The following is a 27,227-nucleotide window of genomic DNA, read 5'->3' as shown; positions in this document are numbered from 1 at the left end:
TAAAGAAGGAAACACTTTTAAGTGATGATTTACCTTCTTATCACACACCAATCTAGAGGCAGTTGAAAGCAGGCTCTGGGTGATGAAATTGTAAATGATTAGTTTAAGTCATTTATAAATCCTTTACCAAGGATTATTTCATATGTTTTTTATTTTAAACAATAACATAGCTATGCAGAGGCTCAGGTCTCAGGCCCCTCCTCTTGTCTCTCAGCATTCTTGAAAAGAGCAGTGTGGGAAAGTCCTGCGCTTACATCTAAGACACCTGAGCTGTTGCAACTAGCTGAGGATTAGTCCTTTTCTGGGGCTCAGTTTCCCCCACTGTAATAGGAGAATATTGGATACTTCATAGGAAATCACAACTGGATTCCTGTGCATGGAAGAGAAAAAATGGCTCATTATTGAAGAGTAGATTACGGACATTTATTTATTTTCTTGTGTGTGTGTGTGTGTGTGTGTGTGGTGTAAAAAAAAGAAAATTTAAGAGAGGATGAGAATTGACCAGGGAAAGACATGCAATAAAGTACATTTCCACCTTTTTAAAGCATTAATTAAATAATCTAGACCTGGTGTCAGAATTACTGAACATCATTGTAGTTTCTATGACTTTGAATGAGATCCTCCTCCTTCTACGTTATGAAGGCACATAAGTTATAAGTCCTGTCATAAATTTTTCCAGTTGGTTCTACGGAAAACTGGAGAAAATTGGAGTTTTCAGGCAGACCAGCAGAGATCAAGTTCTGGCATGGCCTAGACTTATGTTTCTTTTGAAGATCGTAAGGGTGGTCCAGGAATGGAGGATTGCCAAATAAGTAGCTATCCCTCTGTCTGTAACATATACTCTAAATAAACTGGCTTAAATCCCATTCTTCTCTTTCCTTTTGTATTGGCCACTCTTTGGCATATTAAAAGTTACAGATAGAAATTAGAAAATAAGCCAGCATTACATGAGAACGTATTTATTGTCTGAATAATAAAATAAAACTTGGTTAAGGAGGTATTAAAATTCCCCCTACCTGAAGTACAAGTTTCCATAAACAAACAGAAGCAACTCCCCCAAACGAAAAAGAATACATTGGTAAACTAAATCGTAGGCCTTGGGGGTGCTTTCAAACCATCAATCTACTTCTTCGTAGTGGACCATACGTAGCCCTGATGACACAGACATAGGATGTGAGACATAGCAAATCAACATACGGACAAGAATGCACAACAACCACAAAGATGAGACTTCAGTGTGGTTGCTTTAACTGACACACAACCACAGAAGCATTTCAGACACCTTCCTGCAAAGGATGATTGGCATATAGTTTCTAGCCCATACTCTTACCAAAAAAAAAAAAAAAGATTCCTAAAAACAAAACCTTAGAGATCATGGTAATAAATAAGAGAGAAAAGGTGAGGAGGAAACAAGCGCTTAACTTCCATCTGCAGGCAAGCACGCGGATGCGGATGCGGAGCGCACCCCAGCCCCCATCTCACACGCAGGCAGCCTTGACAGCTTTCGGAGCCCGGAGTCACTGCTGAGAACGGAAAGGAGCCACACACACTGCTTTCTGAGTGTTTCCACGAAACCTCCGGGATGGGAAAGCTAAGCACTGCGTACGTAACTTGTGTGCTTTTAAGTGTGGCCGAAACAGGTGTCTCCGCAGCGTTATCAAGCCTGTAGGAAAGGTGGGAGGCATGGTTTAAAACTTTTCAGGTGACAAATCAATGGCAGGCACATAAATAAGGTAAAACAAAACCACTCAACTCCCACTTCTTTTAAGAAGGACTTCAGATCATTCTCCAAGTGCAAATCTGGGTAAGAAAATTGTAAGTGTAAGGGAAATGTCAGCCCTGTCTTCTGTTCCCCAGCCTCCATAGCAGGGTAGCTCTGCTACCCTCTCCCGGCAGGGTGCCCGGTCACCTATACTTTAAGATAGTCGTTTTTCAGACGACCTAGTCGGGTCCCGTGGCTCCTGATGGTGAGGGCCAGCAGCTCGTATCTGTCCCTGAGCCCCACAGAGATGGCGAGCGTTTCCTTCAGCAGGGACTTGGTGTGGACCAGCATCCCCAAGAAGTCCTCATTGAGTCTGCTCTCCTGCCGGCTGTCCTGTTCCTGGCCCTGCTTGAACTTGCTTTCCAGCTCGGTGAGGGACTTGTCGGAGTTGGAGTAGGCATCCCCGATCTGGTGGGACTCCCGGCGCAGGTACTTCCCGTAGCTCTCTTCCCCGTCCAGGTCATAGGAGATGCTCTTACTGATGCCCTCCAGGACCCGCCCAGCGTCCTCCACCTGGCGGCCCAGCACCGTGAACTGTTCCCGCAGGGTGAGGCTCAGCAGACGGCTGGCCTGGCTCCCCTCCCCCTGGGAGCAACGCCGGTGGTCACTCACCCTGAAGAGCAGCTGGCACTTCTCCGGGTCATCGTTCTCCTCGTAGTCCCCGTCAGGCACAAAGTAGTGGTGCAGCGTCCCATTGGACATCTCCGGGTAGAGAGGGCCATCGAAGTAGCCCTGACAGAGGTGGCAGAAGAAACCCATCCAGAGGAACTTCAGAAACACCATCCTGTATGTTCAGGATGACAGGGGACCCCTGGAGAAGACTTTTCGCCCGGGCACGTGAAAGGGGTCCCCCTGTGGAGTCAGCGCCTCCCTGAGACGGCGGCAGCCTCAGTCCAAACCGGCTTGCTGCACCCTGTCCCCACCTCCCCAGCAGGCTTCATGTGGCTGTGGCAACCGCGCCTGGGTAGCAGGGTCAGCCGCGCGGGGTGCACCAGGCTCTGAGCTGCTGCGCTACGTGCTGGGCGGCTGGGACTCCGCAGGCTCTTTCCGCAGGGCACAGGGGGCTCTGGCGGGACGCTGGCTCCGTCGCCTGGGCGTACTCTCGGAGTTTCCCCTTGCCGCAGGGAGACGGAGCCTGTAGCTGGAGAGAGGCTGGTTCTTGCCCTCTGGTACTATTTCAACTTCTGGACTGGGTGGGAATGCGGAGCTTTTCCTTTGGCTAATGATATCCTGAGGATCTCTCTGCTCTCAAATTACAGCTGGTTTCGTCACTTGGAAGCTAGGGAACAAGTTTGGAAAGAAACCTCTCATCAGGTCTCTGTTATTAAAGTTACAGGGTCTCTTTTTAAAGATTGGAAGGGAGACCGTAAAAATAAGAATTTGGCTTGAAGGAAAAAATGAGGACAGGATAGGTAGAATTCCCTTAACGAAAACATTGGTTTGCTGTCAGCAGATAGGAAGAAGGATGATTACCTTAGAGAAATGACATTTCACATTTTAAATACGGATCAGTTAGATGGGATTCAATAATTATGTCTTTCATGTCAAAAGTTTGTGACTTTGAAGGCAAATTTGAAGTATAGAAAGTGGCAGGTTGATGTGAAAATGGTTAATTAAAATTAATAATAACACTTGGGATGCAATATGAAATAGAAAAGTGATTAATGCATGGTTGCAAGTATATATAAGAATAAAAGCTGAAATAGAATTTTGCCAGTGTACTAAGTAAATGGACAAGTGAAATAATTGTTTAATTTTGTGGAGAAAAAAACTCCTCCATGCTAAGCTCCTACATTGTATCTTTAAGTTGACACCTTTATAGGTGTCTATTACCTCTTTTTGGTAGTTTCCTTATTTTCCAGATGGAGAAACAAAGGGACAGGATTTTATGCAAATTGTTTATAGTCACAAAGTTATGTTGCAGTTAACATTGTAGTTGAGCTAACACTAATTCACAGGGTCTTTTAATTTAGGGAAAATACTTTTTTAACTGGCTATTATAATTTCTGATTTTGTAAAGATTTTATTTATTTATGTTTAGAGGGGAAGGGAAGGAGAAGAGGAGAGAAACATCAATGTATGGTTGCCTCTAGTATGTCTCCTGCTGGGAACTGGCCTGACACCCAGGCATGTGCCCCGACTGGGAATCGAATCTCGATTCTCTGGTTGACAGGCCTGCACTCAATCCACTGAGCTGCACCAGCCAGGGCTAATTTCTGATTTTCAATGGATTAGAAAACAGCCTTCCTCAGGCCATGTAATTTGTTCAACGATGTTCATGGGGCACTTCCTATAGACCACAGTCTACTTAAGTCTTGGAAACAGAGCAGTGAACAAGGAGATGGAGACCAATCCTTCCTCTCTTAGAGCTTATGTTCCTGGGAAATGGAGAGAAGATTAAATAAGATATAATGTATGTCGGGTAGCAATGGGTTTGTAGAGAAAAGACAGGGAAGGGAGGGGAAAGCAAGAGGTAGTGTGGTTATTTCCTGTTCTTGAAATCTAACTGAAATGCTCATATGATTTGCCTGTGTTTATACTTATCACCCTCTTCAAGGCATAGGGGACTGGTATCATTCAGAGCCACAGTGCCATGCAGTTTTGGGACTGTGACATTTATTGCCATCACTTTTACTGCCATGAAGCCAGACTCTTGGAAAGACATGAGCAGTCTTGTCAGATAAGTGGATATTTTGTTCGTGTGGTGTCGTATGCACAGATTTTTGAGACATGTTGACTGCACATTTTTCAACGTTAACCAATTTGTTCCCTGACAACATATAGTTTTATATGTATTTTTACATATTATCCCCATTTTACAGAGAGTTGAGTAAACAGAGAGGTTAAGTAACATAGCTAGCACATAGTAAATTTCAGATCCAGGTGCTTCGACAGCAGATTCCATGTTCATGATTACGCACTAAACTGGACTGAAGTAATCCTGAGCATGGGGCCCTGCATCCTTAATGAGCACCTGAAACAAACATATGTCTTCTCTGTCCCAAAGCAGACAGCATATTAAAAAATAAGTAACAAATTTAGGTGTCATCCCTGCACAGAGGCCACGCTAATCTTCTCTGTGTCATTCCCATGTTAGTCTATGTGCTGTTGATGCTGCAACTGACTGCACATTTTAGTTCTTATTCACATACCTGGCATCATGAAAACAGAGACCAAAGGGGTGTCCTTAGTGTTGATGCTCACTAAAAGACTCTGGCTGTTTTCACTGTTCAGGTTTTCCCCGCTATGCAAAAGTACAGTGTTTCTGTGAAACGTTTTGTAAGCCAAAATGGCATAAAGTAATTACTGTTAATTTATAAAGGAAAAAATTTGGGAGCATTCCCAGACCCCCAAAATAACCTACCGAATCATACCGAATTACATATAAAACTTAAAATAACATTCCCAGAATAGTAGAAGCAGGAATGATGTGCTGCACTGCCTATGTAATGTGGAAATAATGTATATACGGTGTATTTTTACTTAGCAGGGCCCACTGCCTCTGTAACTGCCTTGCTGCAGAACAAACACTGAGCACTGTTTTTACTTTGGGCTTTTTTTTTTTGAAAGCAAAAATATTCTTTGGATTTCTCTTGGTTATGAAAACAGGTACTTTTGTTAAAGTGAAGTGGCGTGAAGTGAATTTTTGAAAAGTAATGCATACCTACATTCCAATAGGAAACTACAACCACCCTGACTGGTGTGGACCCGTGGGTTGAGCACAGTCCTGCAAACCAAAATGGCACTGGTTCCATTCCCAGTCAAGGCACATGCCTGGGTTGTGGGCCGGGTCCCCCAGCTGGGCGTGTGCAAGAGGCAACATATTGATGTTTCTCTTTCTTTCTCCCTCCTTCTCTCCCTCCCTCCCTCTCCCTTCTCTAAAAATAAATGCATAAAATCTAAAAAAAAGAAAAGAAAAAAAAACTACAACGTTTTCCAGTTGAGAAAGTGAACTTTTGGACTCGAGAACCAGATTGCTTCATTCCTTTTCCCTGGGACATTCACAAGTGACAACTGATGGATTCAAATTGCCTGCTTGACAGAGAAGAAAACTTTGTTCTGATTCACTCCACTTCCTGCACAATCCCTCTCTGACTTACTAATTCTATTAAGTACACCTTTATTAAGCACTTACTACTACTTGTCCTGTGCATGTAGGGTGCAGTGTTAAGTTAGGTACAGATGCAAAAGTGTGCAATAAATAATTTCAGCCTACAGGGAGCTTGCTCTCTGGTTTGATATATGCATATACACATGCATAATCAAAATAAGAATGGCTAGGAATATTTACTTTTTCCTGCAATTAATTTATCTAAAGATATGAGCTCCATGCTAGGTATCAGAAAGGAATCATTTTGGTGCCAGTAACTGCCTGTCAAACCCAATCAGGTTAAAAGCAAAAGGAATTCGCTGACTTACACAAAATCTATGACTAGATTTTCAACCTATGTCTGGTCCAGAATCTAGTTTCCTATCACCATTTTTTGGATTTACTTCCTCAGCTTACATTCACTCTTGGGCAGTCTCTTTCATCTGTGTTTCCGAGATGGCTATCAGTGTCTTTAGGGACTTCTTTCCTCATGTCTAGCAAAAATGCCAGATTAGATTTTCCAGTAGCTTATATGCAGGTCCTCCAACTCAGCCTTGGTGGCCACAGTTAGCCTGATTTCGATCATTAATCCATCCTTGAACCAGGCTGATTGTAGTCAGAGATTTAGAATAAGCCACTGGGCTAAGACAATAAGGGCCCCACTCTGCAGCTGCAGGCAAGGGGCCATGCCAACTACATGGCTGGAGAATTCAGGGTCCTGATTAGGAAGGGGAAATTATGAGAATAGATTCTGGGGAAGTGACTACAGATACTAGTAAGAGTTTAAGAGCTGGGTCTATGGAAGAAAAAGTTCCCTTTGTAACACTTGTTGATTTCCATGTTGTAAATACTCCCACAGTGGCGGATATCACTGAATGCAGAGTTGGGAACACGGCAATGGCACCCAGTAAAGAGAACTTCCATCATTTCCATCATTTTCATGCATTAGATGAAAATGACCCCAAAAGCATAGAAAATAGTAAAGTGTAATAAAATGAGAAGTGATTAATCTTACATATACATCTCCTTTACTTTAATTATATGTTCAAATAACAATTTTAATAATGACTATGTCTAACAACTGACTTGCAAAATTCCCAAAAACCTAACAATTGGTTCTCATGAGAAGGTGCTAGTAGACGCCAGCATAACACACTCTTTTGTGTTAAACACTTCATCTTGTTCACTTTTAAAAGGTATTTATTTGTGTTGTGTTGGCCAAGAAGTTCATTGAATTTTAAGGTAAAAATAAAAGACACGATTTTCATTTTCACCAATAACTTTATTGAACAACATATTCACTGTTTTGCTCCACTACCTTCTGCCAACTTTCAGGCAACTTCCTAATTTCATCTTCCCCAAACTTTCTAACTTTTTGAGCAAACTACTGCTCCACATGCCTTTTACAGTCTTCCAGCCATCAGAGAGATGCAAATTAAAACCACAATTAGATACCACTTCACACTGGTCAGAGTGGCCATCATAAATAAATCAACAAACAACAAGTGCTGGTGAGGTTGTGGAGAAAAGGGAACCCTAGTGCACTGTTGGTGGGATTGCAGACTGATACAACCACTATGGAAAACAGTATGGAATTTTCTCAGAAAACTAAAGAAGGAACTGCCTTTTGACCCAGCAATTCCACTGCTGGGATTATACCCTAAGAATCCTGAAACATCAATTCAAAAGAACCTATTTACCCCACCTGTTCATAGCAGTACTATTTACAATAGCCAAGTGCTAGAAACAGTATTACTGAGTGGATCAAAAAGCTGTGGTACATTTACACAATGGAATGAATACTACACAGCAGAAAAAAAGAAAGAACGCCTACCTTTTGCAACAGCATGATGGAACTGGAGAGTATTATGCTAAGTGAAATAAGCCAGGCAGTGAAAGAGAATTGAAATATTTTCTGTTAAGAGAGTTTTATAAAGACTGAAATAAATGGAAATCCAAAAGTGCAATTGTCTGATGTTTGTCTGATGAATACAGCAGATAAATCAGAACTTTCTAGCCAAGTTGTAACAGTTTTTGCCTGGTCATCAAAGAAATATGCAATCTTGTGTTACTGATGGAAGATTATGTATTTTCTCTTGATTAATTCTGGACACTTTTTCTTTTTAAAAGATTTTATTTATTTAATTTTAGACAGAGGGGAGAGGAGGGAGTGAGAGGGGGAGAGAAACATCAGTGTGTGGTTGTCTCTCACATGCCCCTTACTGGGGACCTGGCCTGCAACCCAGGCATGTGCCCTGACTGGGGATCCAACCTGAGACCCTTTGGTTCGCAGGTCAGCACTCAATCCACTGAGACATACTACCCAGGTTGTACACTCTTCATTGAATGCCACAGTTGGTCTAATTGAGAGCAGTCTTTGTTGGAATGAATCATTTGGCTTTCTGGAAGTAGCTCATAATAGAGGACTCCCTTCAATCCCACCATATATACAGCATCACCTTCTTTGGGTGAAGACCAGCCTTTGGTGTGTCTGATGTTGGTTCATATTATGTGCCCCATGATCCCTTTCGTTCCACATTATTGGAAAGTATCCAGTTTTCAATGCCCATCACAATTTGTTTTAAAAACAGAACATTTTCATTATGTTTAAGTAGAGAATACCATGTGGAAATCCAGTCAAGAAGGTTTATTTTTGCTTAACTTATGTGGAACCCAAACATCAAAGCAGTTAACATAACCGACCTGGTGCAAATGCTTTTCAGTGCTTGATTTGGGTATTTTGAGTATGTTGACTATCTCCTGTGTGGTATAACGTTAATTGTTCTCAATTGATGTCTTGATTTAATTGCTATCAGCTTCAACTGGTCTACCAAACCATGGAGCATTATTCAGCAAAAGAAATCTCTGGCATGAAACTTCATAAACCACTTTTGACATGTTTGTTGAGTCACAGCAGCTTTTCCACACACTGAACCAATCTTTTTTTTGTGATCCAGTTGCATTTCTACCTTCCTTAAAACAATAAAGCATAATATGCCATATAAGTTGCTTGTATTCTTTCATCTTCAATATTAAAATGGCTACACAAAAATTTACAATTTCGCTAAGTTTTTACAAAATGTATGCTGATATGACAGCTGTCACAATACATTCTAATAAAATTGTTTGAAATGAAGATATAGACAACTAAGTACTACTATAGCCATGTTATGGAAAACTGAGTGAACATTCTGGCCAACCCAATAGGTTCTTCATATGTGCCCAATTTCACCTTAGGCCAGTCTACTGGAGTCAAAGTCAAGGTGGGTTTCCGAGGATCAGCCTAAAATAAATGGAACCAGAGGAAATTTCCAAACATAGACATACCAGAGGACTTTGAAGAGTAAATAGAAGCACCATCTGCTGATAGAAAGACAGCTGAGCCTAAAGCTGGAAACTAGAGACAGAGTCAAAGGGCAGGAACAGGGTAAATTTAAGAATAAAGGAGGACCTCAGCAGCAGCAGTGGCCAGAGTCGAGCAAGTAAGTAAGTGAGCTCCGTTGTCCAATACCAGCTGCTTATATGTAGTTCCCGCTGTTCAGGGCTAGTAGGGTTGGCTAGCTTCAGACTGGCTTATCTTTAATCCTTTTCAGCACACTTTAAAGTCTTGTTCTTTTGGTCCAGTTACCGCTTTAGAGAGGGAAGCAGCATCTCAAGCTGGCACGATGAGCCTAAAGACCTGTAAGATTCCTTCAGCTCTGTGATTTCCACTTCACAAAGGTTTCTGGGGTCCCCTGGCTATTTCTAATTATGTTAGTAAAAGTTTTCTAGAAAAGGGGCTTGTATGCACTAAATAAAAAAGGAGTGTTGGGGAGGTGAAGTCCCACTCTACTCTAGAAACCCACAAGGGGCCTTTGGGAAGTGGAAGCTCTCACTTTTAAATCCCTCTAAAACTGCAAGACTGAATTTCTATACCATGAAAAGAAGAAAAAAATACAAAAAGAGTTAGCCTGGACCAGAGTAGGGATCTGGGTGGGAGAAGAGAAGAAAAGGGGGGAGATGAAGTGTATTTAACACTTTAAGGTTATTTGATCAATCAACAAGTAATCGATAGTAATTCATCGAGCAGCCATTGTTTACAGAGGGTAGGAAGGAGAGAAAAAGAGAAATGGACAAGAGAGAAATGAAAGAGAGAAGTATGGAGGGAAGAAAGATAGCAAGCAAGCAAGGAGGAAAAGATAGAAAAGAATAAATTTTTGATTATCTTTTGTGCTATTTATTTGTCACTAACTCAGTGAAGTGGTCATTATTATTTGCTCTAAGAAGATTGGTTAAGAGCTGAGGAGCACTAATTAACAAGAACAATTACAAAGTTCCCATTACATAGAGGTAATAAAACACACCTATGAAAATATAATTAGAACGCTTACAAGGAAGTAGGTATAATGTGGGAAGTGCCTGGTCGGTTCTCCCAGTCTTCTTCTATTATACAGAATAAGCTATGATACACTTCGGTAAGAATGCTAACACCAAATTCAAGTCTGCTGCAAGCCAAGGTGACTCAGTAACTCTCCTCTATGCTTAAGTGTAATGTCACTTCCTCTCATGCATTAACTTTAATGTCATTTCTTCTAAAAGCTCTTTCTTGATTTCTGGATTTTAATTAGCTCTCTCTATCATTCCACTTTATGTCACCCTGTTCTTTTCCTCATGGTACTTTCCACTATTTAAATTGTGCCTTAATTTATGTATTTATTTGTTTTAGGTTTGTCTTTACAGCTTGACTTACACTACAAGAGGATAGAAACCTGTTCACTTCTCTCTCTCCACTGCCGGGATCAAAGGAAGTACTTCATACATGCGAGCACCCTAGGATAAGTTGGTCACTTCCTCTTTAGTGTTTTGAGAAGTTGTTTTTGTAGTTAGTGTTCAATGGTACATTTTTTGTTCTTTTATGGTGTGCATTGCATTTTATTTTATGATCTGTTAACCTAACATATCCCCCACACTTGACTGTGTGTTCAAGGTAGGGATGTGTTTTATTTACCTTTATCTTCTTTGTAATTAGCACGGAGCCAAGCAGATATCCAAATATTTGTTAGTTGTTGAGATAACCAAACTGTAGAATTTAAGGAATTCTACTTAATGATGGTCAGATAATCTAACTGCAGCCTTGTTTTATCTGGCCAAATCAGCCAGTGATGGCTCACACTTAATCTGGATGATCCTGGCAGAAGAGAGGGGATAGAGCCCTGTGAGTTCCAATATTTGGAACATTCAGAAGAAGGGAGTATCACTGAGAGGGCTGACTTTTGACCCATCCTAAGTAAACTGTGTAGCAGTTTGTACGTACAGTCCTAGAATATTCTGGGCTGTAAACTGCAGAGACATCAGATCATGCTACATGTAATTTGCTCTTGTCCTGGTAATTTTTTTTTTTTTTTTTTTACTTTTCTGCTATTGGAAGTGCCCACCCTGGTTTATGATCCAACCAGCTTTGAGAAAAACCAGACGTTAGCTGGTTAGCTATAAAATAATTCACTTATTAGGAGGTTAGCTATAAAATAATTCACTTACATATGGTCTTTAGATATTGAATCTTCATTTAGACAGGCTGTTGCTTAAAACTTCTGACCAAGTTCAGCGTAGGTGCTTTAACAAATATCTATTTCCCTTTCTGAGTAGTATTCTATTTTTTCTCACCATTTGAATGATCAGTTCTAATAGAATTAGAAGAGATGAGAAAAGGCAGAGAAATGAAGTGTGAAGAGAGGACATAAGTCTCACTTCAGTTGTGTAAGCCCTTTGTTCTATATGAGCTGCTATATGAGCAAGCACATGGGAAAACAAGTTGTAGATGCAGCTGTACAGTCTGTGGATGTTGTAGGGGCCCCAGGGTACAAAGAGCCTGTAAATGGAAATGTAAGTTTAGGACCATAGGAGAAGGACCTGTGAAACCTATGATGATTCGAGGGAGTGAAAACTCACATCTAAATGGAAACAGAACAAGTGTCATGAAATTTTCAGGCCAAGAGCCACTGACTAAGGTTACTGAGAAACCATGGGGCTGAGTCAGTCCCTTAGTCAAGGCTGTTTCTGGTCTTAATAAAACTTATAAAGGAGTCCACAAAATGGACAACCAGAAGCCCCTCAGGTATCAGCTGGAATAGGGAGTGGAGGGATGTGGCAGGGTTAATCATAGCATTTCTTTTTTTTTCTTTGTCAGAAAACAGGAACATCTTCCACACTTGTATTTCTTAGTTCTTAGAGGCCTCTTTTTTCAAGATCCTAAAGATTTCAAAATTGCCCAGCAGTGAACAAGTCCTTGATTATATTTTGAGTCCAAATCCAAATCCAACTTTTAATTCTAAAGAAATGCAGTTGGAAAAGGATGATAGGGGCTATTTTGAAGATGAGTCAAAATGGGCTTGCCATTATTGCCTCTGGGAGAAGTCTGAACACATTTCAGAAAGCGTATTTCCAGATCCAAGTTCCAGGGTGGACCCGGTTTACTCCACTTCTTATTTTTTAGCTCTATGTCGCCTAATGGACACTCACACTTTCCTTCTCACTTCTTTCCCTTACACCTCACTTGGCCCTTGCTGCTGAGGACCCTGGTGACTAGATATCAGACAGATGGAGGTAGAAGAATAAGTTTTATCTGGAGGTTAGCTATAAAATAATTCACTTAAATATGGTCTTTAGATATTGAATCTTCATTTAGACAGGCTGTTGCTTAAAACTTCTGACCAAGTTCAGTGTAGGTGCTTTAACAAATATTTGTTGATAGAAGTATGAAGCAAATGGTTACAAAATAAATGAGGTTATCAATTAACTATTGACTGTATGTTTTGAACCATAGACATGAGAGGACTGATGATATAGATCCTAAATGCATTTCATGAATGTATGGTTAAGACTTTTCAACAGTGGTTATGTATCATGTAGCCAAAGATTATTTAGATAAGAAAAACATATTCCTTTACTGATGAAATTTTCCTGCAAAATTTTGTTCGTAACCAACAACGGCTTTGTTGGAGTTGAGTCTGCGTTGCCACTTGCCACCCCTACAGTATGCTATGATACTACAGCTCTGTAAAGAATGAATAGCACATAAAACAATGTAAACAGTCACAAAAGGAAAATGGAGTAGATTTGGTTACATAATAAAGAATATGTAAAGATCATTATGGTTACATTAAATGACTTGGAACAACATTTGCAACACATTTGGATAAGAAATGTTTAATATTCTTAGTGTATATTGTGGTCATAGAACTCAATGAGAAAAACACTACAAGCCTAGAAGATAAACACATAAGCAACATAAATAGGCAGTTTTTAGTAGAGAAAATCATATACCAATTTAACATATTAAGTATGTAATCTTCCAAGTAATGAAAAAACAAAAATGAAAATAACCATGGGATGTTTATCCTAATATCTTAATATAAAATAATTATATTTCTTAATGCTATAATGGCACAGAAAAACAAGCATTCTCATACATTGAATGTGGGGATATTAATGGGTCTGACTTTTTTGCAAAGCAGCGTGGCTAGTTGCATTGGGAGATTTACACTTTTTTGAATAAAAGAAAAGCAAAAAAAAGTTTCCATAATCGTAGAATTAATAATTTTGTTTCTAGTATACATACCAGAGCCGTTAACATAAATGCATAGAGAGTTTTACAAGTAAATCAGTTTATTGCGTCACTTTCTAAGAACAGAAAGCTAGAAAAAACAGGATGTCCTGAGTAAAAAAACGCTAAATATATGATGCATCCACATGTTGGAAATATTTTGAAAACCTTTTAAAAATTAAAAGTTATTTTAATAAAATGACAAACTATTACTAAAAATGACAAAACTATTTTATTAATATAGTTAAACTTACTCTGGTTATTTAATATAGTTACATTTACTATATTAAAAGTGGTTAATAAAAGAACAGTAACAACAAAGACAACAGTGCAAAGCCAAGGTGATAATATGACGAAAGGCAGTATGCTTACTTCTTGGAGGGCGTACAGTAGCTCCCCTTTTTCTGCAGGAGATACGTTCCACAGTTCCCAAGGGACACCTGAAACCGCGGGTGGTATGAAAGCCTGTGTGTGCTATGTTTTTTCCTATGCATATTGTACATGCCTATGATAAAGCTTAATGTACAAATTAGGCACAGTAAGAGATTAGCAACAACTAGTAATAAAAGGAAACAACTATTACAACGTAGTGTAATCATAGTTACGTGAATGCGGTCTTTCTCTCAAACTCTTTATTGCACTGCACTCACCCTTGTTTTCGTGGTGACGTGAGATGACGCAATGTCGACGTGATGAGATGGAGTGAGGTGGATGACATAGGCTTTGTGCATAACGTTAAGATGCTCCGAGAATTACGTGAAAACAGACTCTGTGATACTGCGCTGGTCGGTCCAACAACCTAGGTGGCTAGTACATGACGCGGGAATGCTGGGCAAAGGGTGATCCATATCCGGGCCGGGATGGAGTGGGACAGTGCGAGATTTTTATCATGCCAGGCAGCACAGTGCTTGATTTAAAACTTAAAACACTTTTTTTATTTCTGCAATTTTCTGTTTAATATTTTCAGACCATGGTTTGGCCGTGGGTAATGGAAACCAAGGAACGTGGAATCGTGCATAAGGGGTAGAGGTAAAAGTTATGTTCTTCTTTAATTTTGTTCGCACTCCTCACATTTTCTACCATAGGGTGTAGTATAAATTTTAGGAGGAAAAAGAAGAAGGGAAACAGTTCAAAGAGGTAGGAAAACTTGGGCCGCTTTCTGAAAGCCCTGGCCTCATGGAGCTCCTGACTTCGTATTCTTCAGGGGAAGTGCTTCCCCGGCGGTCTCATCTGGGTGTGCAGACTGCAAACTTGCATCTGCATTAGTCTTTTGAAGTGCTTGCCTCTGAAGCCAGATACCCAAGCCTCTGGATTCAGGAGCCCCTGATAGATTCCTTCCATTGTTGAAATAAAAAACAGCATGTTCCATTTGTGTAGACTTGGAGGTTAAATTTCCAGATTTTCAGAATTGGAATTGTTATTGCCAGTGTTATGGGTTGGGCTATAGGGCAAAGCAAGGGGGGAGATGCAGTCCCATGTGCTGTGGAGTTATTTTGTGATGAAGCCTCTCTATACTAGACTAAGGAGACAGCTCCTCACCAGAAATCCTAAAATTCAGGAATTATAGTCAGGGAAAATAGTCTAAACCCAATGGATTTTAATCTTTTTTTTTCTTTCTTACCTCCAAAACCCTTGTATATTTATTAAGACTGCTGCTTCATAGATTTTTTTTTTCTCACACCATCACCTAAATGGAAGGGATTTCTATTAGGTAGCTTCATTGCCTAATTTATATCCTGTAATATACAGAGGAAAAAAATACACATTATTAGATATTTAGCATGTTTTTTCAGTTTTGTTTGTTTTTTACTCTAAACAAAGGTTTCCTTCAGGGATATTTAAGCCAAGTTTGAAGACGCACCATTGTCCACAATGTTGCTGTATAGAAAATGGGGGAGAAAGGCATAATTTCTTATTCTCAAAAATGACAAAGAGGGCAGATTTTAGTAAAGTTTAACAACAAAATTTGTTTTAGTCTTAACACTAATCATGGGAAAAATCTTTCAAAGTATTTTTTTTGCAAAGCTGTGAGAAATAAAAATGAAGTTGGATTTTTAACCAAGTTTAAAAATAGAGCATGTACTACCAGGGAGGTCTGTCAAGTAACAAAGTAACTGATGGTGTTTGGAGACTCACAACAGTATATAAAGATAGAAAATCACTTGTTCCTCAAAACAGACCAGTGTCTGGTACAAACTGACAGAGAATTATAGTTTATCAACAGTGGAACATCACGTGACTATTAATAACACTGTTATGACAGCATAGTAATATAATAGGGTTGAAGATGTTTAATAGAGAGAGAATGCAAAATAAGAATGTTCTCAGTCTTTTCTTTGGGATTTTAGTTAGCATTAGGGGGTCAATGTGTGTTTGGATAAAAAGAGTTTGAAGCTCTCTGCCTGGGATAACCCATCTTCCTCTGTTCTCCTTCCAAATGGTTTATTGATAATGGCTTTATCTCAAAAGCAGGAGTCAAATGGAAAAGGGCAAAATGATCCCAGGAGAAGAAAATATTCTTGCCAGGAATAATAAAAATAAGTTTAAAAATAACTAAAAGGGATTCAACATTAAAATTTTGCTTTCTAATTGTAGAATGATTTTTGCAGTCTCCAGGTAAATGAGTGTATTTCTTATTTGTAACTTCCCGGGCCCTCCTTGGCTCAGGTACAGCTGCATTCCCAAGCTGTTGGAGGAGAAGAAAGGGATTAGGTCTGGAATGGTGGATTTGCTATGGTCTGCACTGTGGAATTCACTGTGGGTGTGGAGCTCCAACAGCTGACAGGAAAGAGAAAAAATACACATTTGGATGTTGGGTCTATATGAAACCAAACATCAGGCTTTTTGGATACAGCCAGATCTTAGATGTTTGGCAATGTTCAGGCAAAATGTTTTTGTGTTTTCCTCTTACTCTAGGTATTTTAATATTTTGGGATCCTGGCTTTTGAATCCTAAACCAAATGGGTTTATAGGTATTTTAGTGTGAGGAAGCAAGACTATTGATTGGAAAATGTCATCCCAAATACTAAAAACAGAATATCATCAAATCATATGAACTCAAATATTATAGGTAAACTTAAGACCTAAGTGTATATATATATGTGTGTGTATATCTATGTATATATACCTCACATTGATTTATGCTTCTGGAAAACATGGAGTAACAGATTAAATACCCTCTAACTAAACCACCAGACATAGTACATAAAATAAGAGTTTTCAAGACATTGGGCATCAGGTAAAGGATAACAGTGACCTATGAAATGAGTGAAGCCAGACATAGTCTAGGGAGGGGCAACCCAGGTGGCCTCCCTGAGTTGAGAAAATGGGGCCAGGTACCCAGGGAGGTGAAGCTGGGAGAGTTCACAGATCAGAGTAGTGGAGAGGGTACATGTAACTGCACAGAGAAGGACCTCCAGAGGTCTGCAGGCATCTCCCTCACATCTTTAGATGAGTACTGATCAGCACATGCATATAAAGAAACTACCGGAAGTAGGAACCACACTAAAGGATTAGAGGAAACAGTCTCTGGGGCTTGCGTGGGGCTAGAAGGGGTCCAGTTCCAACTGCGCAGTGTGGGAAACTTCATTATTCACTGAGTGTTGGGTAGATTAGTCAAAAGAATTTTGTTACAGTAGTGGGGAAATATTAGCCATATTCTAAGTGCTGTTCTGATCCAGGATATAAAAACTTACAAACAAAACCTGATAATATTAAACCATTTCCATGTAATAAACCCAAACCTCAAAACAAAATATAAGAATGTCAATAAAGGAGGAAGAATATGTCAGTGGAGCAGGTGGAAGTTTCACTCACCTCCTCCCAGGCCTGAGCTGGAATTACAATTGCATCATAGAACCATCAACCTGAATAACCAACTGTGGACCAGCTGGACAGAAGTCTCATAACCAAGGATTTACCAAAGAAGCCACACCAAGACTTCTTGGAAGGGCAGAGACAGGAAGGGTGATGCAGGCTGGCCCTGTACCCATATGTGATGCGTGAAGGCTGAAAATTCAAAGAGATGTTTTAGCTGCAAAGGTCCCCCATTAGGAAGGTGGGGTCTCAACCCCACACAGAGTTTCCTAGCCTCTAGCAACGGAGCTGAAAAGAGGTGCTCACATAATATCTGGCTGTGAAAATTAGCAGGAATCCTGTCCCCAGAGAAAGACTGCAGCCTACTAGTAATCCAGGAGTCCTCTTAAAGGCCCAGCACACAAAATTTTGTTTGCAGAATCTTACAAGGATAGACCCAGTGGTGTGGCTCTGGGAAGAAAGCTGAAGGGATAGCAACTAGAGTCCCTATGCTGAGTCCATTTCCCACACTTCACACAGATGTCATCTTTCCTGCTGGGAGCACTTCCCTCTAAACTGCATTGGACTGGAAAGACTGTGCAAGCCCCACCCTCCTGGCATCTTTGCTGTCCCACTCTGGTGAGCTCACACCTTCTGGAGAAGTCTGCTGCCTACACCTGGGGTATAGACTTTCTTGAAGTGATCTTGAGGAAGAACTTGGGGAAAATCAGAGGCAGAGTTGTGTGGCTCTGGGGCAGAGACCCCTTCCCCTCCTCCACACAGCGCACTCCTGTGGGCCAGAGTGCCTGCGTAGCATACTGACCCCTCACCGTGTCTGGTCCACACTGCAGGAGGGAGTAGCTGCTCCATGTGTCTGCCCAAATCAGCCAGGCCACTGCAAGCCAGGGCAGTTGTGTTAATCCTCATAACTAGCCAGAGGGTTGACCCCACCCACAGATGGGCCAAACGCAAATAATGAAACCAAAACCTGATTCTTTGGAAAGGTAAACAAGATTGACAAACCTTTAACCATACTTATAAAGGAAAAAGAGAGAAGACTCAAATAAATAAAATCAGAACTGAAAGAAGAGAAGTAAAAACTGACACCAAAGAAATAAAAAATAATTGTAAGAAAATATTACAAAATACTATATACCAACAAATTGGATGATCGGGAAAAAACGGATACATTTTTAGAAACAAAATCTTCCAAAACTAAATCAGGAAGAATTAGAAAATATGAACAGACCAATTACAACTCAATGAAATTGAAGGAGTAATAAAAAAATGCCCTGTAAACAAAAGTCCTAAATCAGGTAAGTTCGCAGGTGAATTTTACCAAACATTCAAAGAAGAAGCAACGCCATCCTCTTCAAACTATTCCAAAAAATTCTAGAGGAGGAAAGACTCCCCAGTTAATTTTAAGACCCTAGCATTATATCTTGGATGCAAGGTTGGTACAGATCTGCAAGTCAATTAATATGATATACCACATAAACAAAATGCAGAATAAAAATCTCAATAAATGCAGAAAGGCATTTGATAATATCCAACGCCCATTTATGGCAAAAACCTGTGAGCAAAGTAGAAATAAAGGGAACAAACCACAACATAATAAAGGCCATGTATGACAAACCCACAGCCAACATCATACTTAAAAGGGAAAAATTAAAAGAATTTTTTAAAGACCAGGAGCAAGACAAAGATATTGTCCTTCACCATTCTTATTCAGCATAGAACTGGAAATCCTAGCCATAGCAAACAGACAAGAAGAAGAAATAAAAAGCCTCCAAATTGAAAAGGAAGAAGTAAAACTGTCATTATTTGCAGACAACATGATACTGTACATAGAGAACCCTCAAGACTCCACCATAAAACTACCAGAACTGATCGATGAATTAAATAATGTAGCAGGATACACAATTAATATTCAGAAATCAGTTGCATTTTTATATACCAATAAATAATCTTATTTAAAATTGTGTCAAAAAATAAGAATATGTAAGAATAAATTTAACCAAAGTGATAAAAGACCTATACTTGGTATATTATAAGGAAATTGAAGAACATACACATATGTGGAAGCATATATCATGTTCCTTGCTTGATAGGAAGAATTAACATCATTAGAATATCCATATTTTCCCCAAATCTATACATTCAATGTAAATCCTGTCAAAACAACAATGGTGTATTTCACAGAAATAGAACGAGTTTTTCAAAAATTTGTATGAAACCACAAAATACCCCAAATAGCCTCAGCAATATTGAAAAAGAAGAACAAAGTTGGAGGTATCATACTGCCTGATATCTGACTATACTACAAGGCCATAGTAATCAAAGCAGCCTGGTATGGCATAAAAACAGATATATAGATCAATGGAACAGAACAGATGCCCAGAAATAAACCCATGTCTGTATGGCCATGGCAGGAGGTGGGGCAGGCCCCTCGTCCCCTAGGCATCTGTGCTCTACAACATTCTGCTCCACTCTGGCGAAATGCCCTTGGTGTTTCAACACTGGCCAGGAAAACACAGTCTTCAGACTTCAGTCTTTGGTGCAAAGTGCACTCATTGAGCCAGTGGGGAGCTGGCTTAAATGAACCAAAGTCCTTGATTTGTCCCTCAATACAAATGAGGACTCTAAATCCTCACAGTTTAATTGGTCCAAAGGCACTGTGCTGATTGGTCAGAACAAAGCCACCCTGATTGTTTAAAGCTGTGCAGCTCTGATTGGATGGGGAAAGCCTCTGTCTTGTTGGTTAAAATAGGATTCCAGGAACTCCTGTATAAGTGCTGGCTCAGGTAGCACAAACAGTGTAGGCAGGTAGTCTAGTGCAGAGGCTTCTTCACGAAGTGCATTATGTACGAGAGGCACCTGTGCAGAAATAGCTGCTAGGCCCTGCTTAAATATTTTTCTATTTGAGCCCTTCTTAATGGGTGCCTTTTCTTCCTTTCACAGTTTACACTTGCGTGCTGAAGTGACTATGAAGCGTGTATTAAGATGGAGCTTCCTTGTTACTTTGAGTGACTACAAGGAGCAGAAACCCACTGCCAAGCCATTTAGATATGTAAGCATGAGTGAGAAATAAAATTTTGGTAGGAGCTCCTTTTTTCTTTCTGCTGCATAGAACTCCATTGTGTATATGTACCATAATTTTTTTCCATTCATTTACTCCTACCCTTTGCAACAGCTTGGATGGAATTGGAAAGCATTATGCTGAATGAAATTAGCCAGGCATTGAAAGACAAATACCATATGATCTCACCTTTAACAGGAAGCTAAACAACAAAACAAAACAAGCAAGCAAAATAAAAACAATGGCACTGAAATGGAGAACAGGGGGACAGTAACCAGAGGGGAGAGGGGAGGGAATTTCAGGGAAAAAAGGGGAAGGATTTACAGGAACTAGTATAAAGGACACATGGACAACAACTAAGGGGGGTGGAAATGGGAGGGAGGTGGGGGGCACGGGGGAGGTGGTGGTGGGCTGGGATGGGAGTAAAAGACAATACTGTACTTGAAAAATAATTAAATAAAAAATTTAAAAACCTCATAAAAATGGCACTTCTGTGAGGCTATAAAAGCAATGGTATCAAATCATTAATAAAGAGTTAATTATTATCTAAAAAATAAAATTTTGGTTTGCGTGTTACTGAGATTTTGTGTTTTTTTTTTTGTTATGAAACCATAACCTGGTCTATTCTGAAATATTTGGTAGGGGAAAATTTCCCCCTCAATCTTTGTCTTTATCTAGAGCTATACATGAGAATGTCAAATTATCATTGTACTTATTCTGGGAAGTCTATACAGTCAGGTGTCTAGTTAGCATAGCCCAGCTGTATGGTGAGTTAGCTATAAATATTTTAAATATTTAACTTTACTGGGCTAAATGAAATAGAGGCATTCATCTCCATTTAGGGAGTTACCTGTCAAAAAATGACTGGAAAAGCCACACCCAGAACCACCACACACCCTTCATTGAACTGGTCTTGGCTGGTGCTATTAACAGCGATTCCTCTTATTCTTCGTGGACCAACCCCCAATTCTCCACCTCCTTTTTGGTGAACACATTTAGGTGGAGAACATGAGTGAGTTACTGCCACATCTATCTTGTATGTGCACCAATCCTGTATTTCAATTTCTAATCTTGTATCATGTCTTTATTTTGAAATTGGACTCTCACCGGTCTATCTATTTACATCAATTTCTCCACATTTTACCTCGTTTCTACCAAATCTTGTGTGTACTACTAGGCTCAGGGACTTAACGCAAAATCAGCTTTGCCCTCAAGGGCTGATGTCCTAGTACACGGAGGGCAGTATGTGACATAGGCTGGGCACAGCCATGGCCTCTGTCACAAATCCCTCGAAACATGCCCTCTCTCCTAGCCTTCAGTCTTCTTCAACAGGGCCTCAGACCATTAGCACCAACCAATTCATTCACTCAGCATGTTTATAACTCAGTGAGTATTTATGAAACACCTATTAAGTGTTAAACGTTGTTGTAGGCATTGCATATGAACTGGGAATTATAAAACCACTGAACTTGAATTTCAAAGATTAAAATAAGACAATGCATATAAATGTTCTTTGTGAACTCTAAAGTTTGATTTAAAAGAAAGTTTAGAATGTAGTTTCCATATCTCTCAATTTCAAATTTGCTCTTTTAGTAACATTATTTTTTGAAGTAGGGTGCCTAATTTCTCACTAATATTGCTTTTCAGTAAACAAGAGGCAGAAAGTTGTACAGGCTTAGAACTGTAACAGATTCGTTTTGAAAAGAAATATACACTATGATATTAACATGAGTGTGGCCAAATTATTTAACTTCTTTGGGCTTCTGTTATAGAAATACTAATAGAGCAGAGGTACATGAGGATTTTTGAGAGGATGAAATAAGAAAATATTTGTAAAGCATTTTGCATTGCCATTTTAGCACTTGAAAAGCTCTCAATAATATCGGCTATTACCATTACCTTAAATTCTAATAACAAGCATTTTTTTCTCTATGAAACTCAGTAAAGCTACTAGAATTCTGAAAAAAGAGCTTATGAAATTTTTATTTTCCTTAAATTATTCCTTGTACAAAAATATTGTTTACTAATGATAAGCATCAGTATCACCCTGGAACTGTTACAAATACAGAATTTCCAAACCCTCCCTAGACTCACTGAATCAAGCTCCTCACGTTACTGAGATAAACACTGGCTTTGGAAAAACTTGAACTGGGTGGAGGGGTGCATGGTAGGCACTCCTCACTGATCAGATCCGTTTTCATTCCTATTCGTGCTTCAGGTTTGGCATTTTATGAATTTACTATAACATTTGACTTTTTAGTTTTCCTTAATTAATATCTAGAAAAACCAAAAAAAGCAAAGCCAAAGACGCATATCAGAGTCTAGAATGGGCTTTAAATTGTGCCCATTTCATTCAGTGTCAAGTTCCAGCCGCACCAGGCACATGTGTCCTTTTTCTTATCAGAACTATTTAGTCCACACAATAATTGTGTAAGGTAGGCATTATTGTCTTCATATGACAAGAAGTGAAACTGAGTCTTGGTGAGGTTCCAAATGCTTTAAAAGGATGCAGAGCCAATAGGTGGGAAAGGTAGATTCGAACCCAGGTTTGTCTATCTTCAAGTCAATTGGCCCCCTCGGCCCAATACATGAGTGTGTCATGACCTTGGTTATATTACACTTCTTCTCTGTAGATGATTAATCAAAGGAGTGGCTTTTTCTCTTTCACAACAGATTGGAAACACGGCATCTCCATCTGTCCAAGAGTTTTTATCCTGCTGCATTAGTTCCCTCTTCTTTTTTTTTTTATTATTGCATCTTAAAATGGTACACATTTTGCAATGGAGAACTGTTGAGCCAACATGTGGTTTCAATTGAAAAATTCTAATATATCATTATGAAAAAGGAAGAAAAAAGAAAACACAATCTAACCTTTGTACTTTTTCTAAGAAGTAAAAATGTGTTTTAATAAAAATGTATAAAGTGAAAGGTCTTGAGTTAAGTAGAGACACATTTATATTTGTTTATTTTTACCTTAACTGTTGATCATGCCTAACGGCCAGAGAGCTTTAGACACAGCTTTCATTCAGCTGGTTTTATGATTTCCCTGCAGTTTGAGGTACTATTTACAGAACTACAGACTACAGCTTACTGTGTCTACCTGTGGCCTCTGGTGGCTCAGGAGTTGCCAGCTTGAGTTAGACCTTTGTTTCAGAAAGATCGTAAGGACTTAGCACACCACTCCCATTTCACTGAAAGACAGATTCATATCCCTGGGTAGGTCTTGCCTCCGAAATGCTTGAGCTTGGCAATCATTGAATTTCAATGAAATTGTGGTAGCCACACCCAAACCAGTTCGGTAAAACCTGATGTAGTAAGTTGGAGGCAATAGTTGTGGTAGGTTATGCTAGAATTCTAACTCTTCAAGATTCTAACTCTAACCCTACATATGACTTCAATGATAATTAATGTCATAATTTGTGTAGGAATTATAGTACTTTTATGTATGCTATTGCATTTTATCTTCATAATGAATTTTTTGAGGTAGGTATTATCAGTATATTAATACACAGGTCTGGGAAATTCAGCTCATAAGAGTTGCGACTTGCCTTAGCAATAGTTGGTAATGGATGCTACAGACCATATGTGACACTCTGTTTTTATTTTGGAACTTTGCCTGGCTTTCGTGATGTCGGTGTCTCCTGGTTTTCTTCCAGCCATCACTCTCAGTGGCCTTCTCATATTCATTTTCTTCCTCTCTATGCATTGAGGTGCCTTGGGGCACACACAGAAGGTAGTTCTCAAGGCTGTTCAGTGTTAGGTAATAGTGATTGAAATGGTTCATTTTGTTAAAAACAAATCCAGTCTAGGCTGCGAGCTCCAAAGAAACAGCAACACAATTTTACCAGTGCTCAGCTGTGGAACTGCTTTGTGGAAGGGTGAGCTGGGGCTCTCCGCTGCGAGTCACAGCTTTGATTCAAAATGTTCAGAACTGACAATGATTCAGTTCACGGGAGCAAAGGAAGTTCACCATTGTTAACATCACATAATAAATATTTTCTGCAAAGAACCTGCTGATGAATAAAAAAATGAATAGCTACTTCTTACTAGCTTTGTGAATTTGTTCAACAGTGCCTTTTTCTGCTCTATTCATATTTTTACCATTCTTAGTTGTAATATATCCTGTTATATTACATTATGCTTTCTCAATTTTGAAATGATTCCTGCTTGTAGTTATTCCATATAGATCACTGAGGCTAACTCTTCAGTCACTTCAAACTTCATATTAACTCCTTGAAGAAACACCCCCCCTGAGGGTTATGGGTAACATCTGTCGACTCATTAAGTGCCATGAAAACTACTTAAGATCATTTTTATTTTTAATTGACTCTTGATGTTGCTCCCAATGTGCTCAACTCTTAACAATGGTTTTTGATGAAAGGCTGATAGTCTTAAGCAAGGTTTCTTAGCACACATTTCTTCGGCTGCTGCAACCAAAGATGATTTAGTTCATTCACTCTCAGTAACTTGGTTGCTTGGCTAACAAATAAGCCACTTGGAAATTTTCTTTGGTTGTAGCTTTACTTTTATTTGTGGGAAGAAATGCTGCTGGGATGAAACATTCAGTTTTAAATGTTCTAATGTTTATTGGACTGTTGCTTCCTGGGAATTGGGAATATTGTGCTAAGTGTCATGTGGTAATGTCATCGTAAATTGTACTCTAGCGCTATAGTGTCGTTGCACAACAAACACGGCGCCTTGCTCTTCAATTTGTTATTGATAACAAAATAATCCACACGCTCCTGTGTCTTATAAGCATGATATTCAGAGCTTATTTTTCTCTTTTCTCTTATTGACCTAAAAAAATCACAAAAATATCAACGTAGGACAAATGCGTGACGTTTGCCATGCTGTTAAGCAGCAACCGTGGCACTGTGATGTATAGTACACCAAGGAGGAGAGTGAAGAGATTAGTGCCACATACGGTTTCAGTCACAAATGCTCAACCCTGTTGTCTTAGAGCAAAAGCACCCACAGAAAGTGTGTGCGTGTGTGAGTGCAGCTGAGTGCCAATAATTCTGTTATTAACACTGAAATTTAAACTTCACATAATTTTCACATTTCGTATTCTCCTTTTTATTATTTTTAGCCATTTATAAATATAAAAACCATTCTTAGCTCATAGGCCATTACAAAACCAGGAGGCCAGCAGGATTTGGCTTCAACTCCATGGTTTAATAAGTTCTGATCTTGACTAGTGCAATGTCCGCAGCTGAATTATTGTTTGTACTTTCCAAAGCTGTTATTCTCCTTATCCTTTCTACCACCGTGACTAGCCAACCTGTTTTTTATGGTGTGCACCATTCATTTTAATTAAATGTTGGATATCCTGCATAGGAAAACAGTACAGGTTGAGGTAAATAATATTTATTGCTGAAAATGGACATAACTCTTTGTTAGGCTATTATTGGGGGGGTTGAGTCAATTTGGAGAGTTGATCTCAGTTGGGATTTTCTTGCTGTTACAGACTCCTTGATGCACAAGATACTTAAATTTTTTTCTAGGAGTGGGCTCTTGTTATTTTGTGTCTTGGAGGGCTACAGGGTTTTTCTCAATTTATTGTTTCACTTTCAGCTTTCAGCAGCCCACATGCTATGTTATAGGGGGAATCTCCTTCCAAGCTCTCACCCATCCCTCCGTAGTAGACTCCTGGTTTTTTCTATTTGGTTCTGGACTTGTTTTGGTGGGAGGGAGTCTTCTCAGTTCTACTGCTCCTGGGGCTTGAGTCTCGGGTTGCGGCTTTCTCAAAAATTTTGCCCCTCATTCCATGGAGTCTAAAATCTGCTTTCTTTCTGTAAGAATTCAAGGGGGAATTTTTTCCTCTTGTCTGTTACTGGTAACTGATCTGTGCTTTGTGTCAGTACAGAAGACTCTCCAGGAACAGAAGATTGTTACTTCTGCCTAAAATAATGGCTCTTCCCCTGGGCTCTAGGTTTCTGATAGGGGACTCAAGACTTGGAAAATTTTAGCTTAAGGTAAAAAGTTATAAGTCTAGCAAGTAAGGTTTATGCTAAAGCTTTTGTTTCAGAAGCTACAGATAAGGCCCATCCTGGCTCCTGGGGAAAACAGCTGACCTCCTGGGGCACTGCAAAAGGTTACCCTCTGAGGACAACTGGAGGCATCCGGACCTTTGTGTTCCAGGGAGAGACAAACAAGACTGCTATCCCCTGGGAACCTCAAAGTCCTCACCATGCCTTGTTTATCTCCCCGCCTCCATGCCCTTATAAAGGCCTGGCCTGGAAAGAAAAGACAAGATGGTCTGTTAAGATACGAACCCACCTTCTTGGATCTCTGGCCATCTGAATAAAGCATCCCTAAAAGATTCAATTGCTGTCATTGCTTATTGGGGTTGGTAGTGACAGGCAGCCCAAATGCTGGTGTCTTTTCTCATTGTATTTCCTGCCTGTTGTCCATGTGAGTTTTTGCTTTTATCACTCTTTTCAATGCAGTGAGTTTTGTCTGGGCTCTGAGGTCAGAAGAGTTTTCAGCTCAAGGCATCTGCTTCATGTGAGAAAATGGTTCATGGAGGGGGATAAGATTTGTTTCCTGTGCCCCAACATCAGTTTGGCACCATTGGCCCACCTGTGACACCAAAGGGGGTTCCCTTTAATTTTCTGCCCCGCTCCAACATTTCCCATGACTTCCTATAATAGCCTCCATGCAGTAGCACTTCTGGAGGGATGCACGTGCCCAAGTGTCCAGGGCTCCCGCTTACTCTAAATTGTCATGTAACTCTCACTTGACTTTTAAGAATTGGTTAAAATTTTAGCTGTTTTCTTCTTATCTGCATTTATTATGACCATCTCTTTTTCCTAATGTTGTGTCAACTGAGAAACAGTTCATGTATCTCTTCTTCAAGAGGCTTGTGGCCTTTTGGAGTTCAGTTCACTTGGTGGCTTTGCAGCTGTGGCTCTCTGAT

General features: G+C 39.7%; 1 protein-coding gene, 1 long non-coding RNA gene and 1 pseudogene across 4 annotated transcripts in view; 1 reads left to right on the top strand and 2 right to left on the bottom strand.

Annotated features, from left to right (window-relative positions):
• Nucleotides 1–20,568, top strand: part of LOC119049901 (uncharacterized) — a 237,696-nt gene extending 217,128 nt beyond the window's left edge. For all 3 annotated transcript variants that reach the window (XR_008392953.1, XR_008392954.1, XR_008392952.1), the window contains 2 exons: nt 14,402–14,463; nt 20,191–20,568. This is a non-coding gene — a long non-coding RNA (uncharacterized LOC119049901). The remainder of the gene's footprint in view (nt 1–14,401; nt 14,464–20,190) is intronic.
• Nucleotides 445–3,013, bottom strand: FIBIN (fin bud initiation factor homolog). The gene has a single exon (XM_037132983.2). It carries the CDS (start codon nt 2,543–2,545, stop codon nt 1,910–1,912), a length of 636 nt encoding a protein of 211 aa, XP_036988878.1. The 5' UTR covers nt 2,546–3,013; the 3' UTR covers nt 445–1,909.
• Nucleotides 4,784–4,881, bottom strand: LOC119040134 (uncharacterized; annotated as a pseudogene).
• Nucleotides 20,569–27,227: the final 6,659 nt, after the last annotated feature.

The sequence above is a fragment of the Artibeus jamaicensis genome, unplaced genomic scaffold (assembly GCF_021234435.1).
Source record: "Artibeus jamaicensis isolate MK-2021 breed Jamaican fruit bat unplaced genomic scaffold, CSHL_Jam_final contig_797, whole genome shotgun sequence".
NCBI lineage: Eukaryota > Metazoa > Chordata > Mammalia > Chiroptera > Phyllostomidae > Artibeus > Artibeus jamaicensis.
Note: the sequence above shows the minus strand (reverse complement) of the source record. Positions and strands in the feature narration are given on the sequence as shown.

Excerpts from the sequence above, each read along its gene's own strand:
- FIBIN (XM_037132983.2), bottom strand. The coding sequence starts at position 2,545 with ATGGTGTTTCTGAAGTTCCTCTGGATGGGTTTCTTCTGCCACCTCTGT.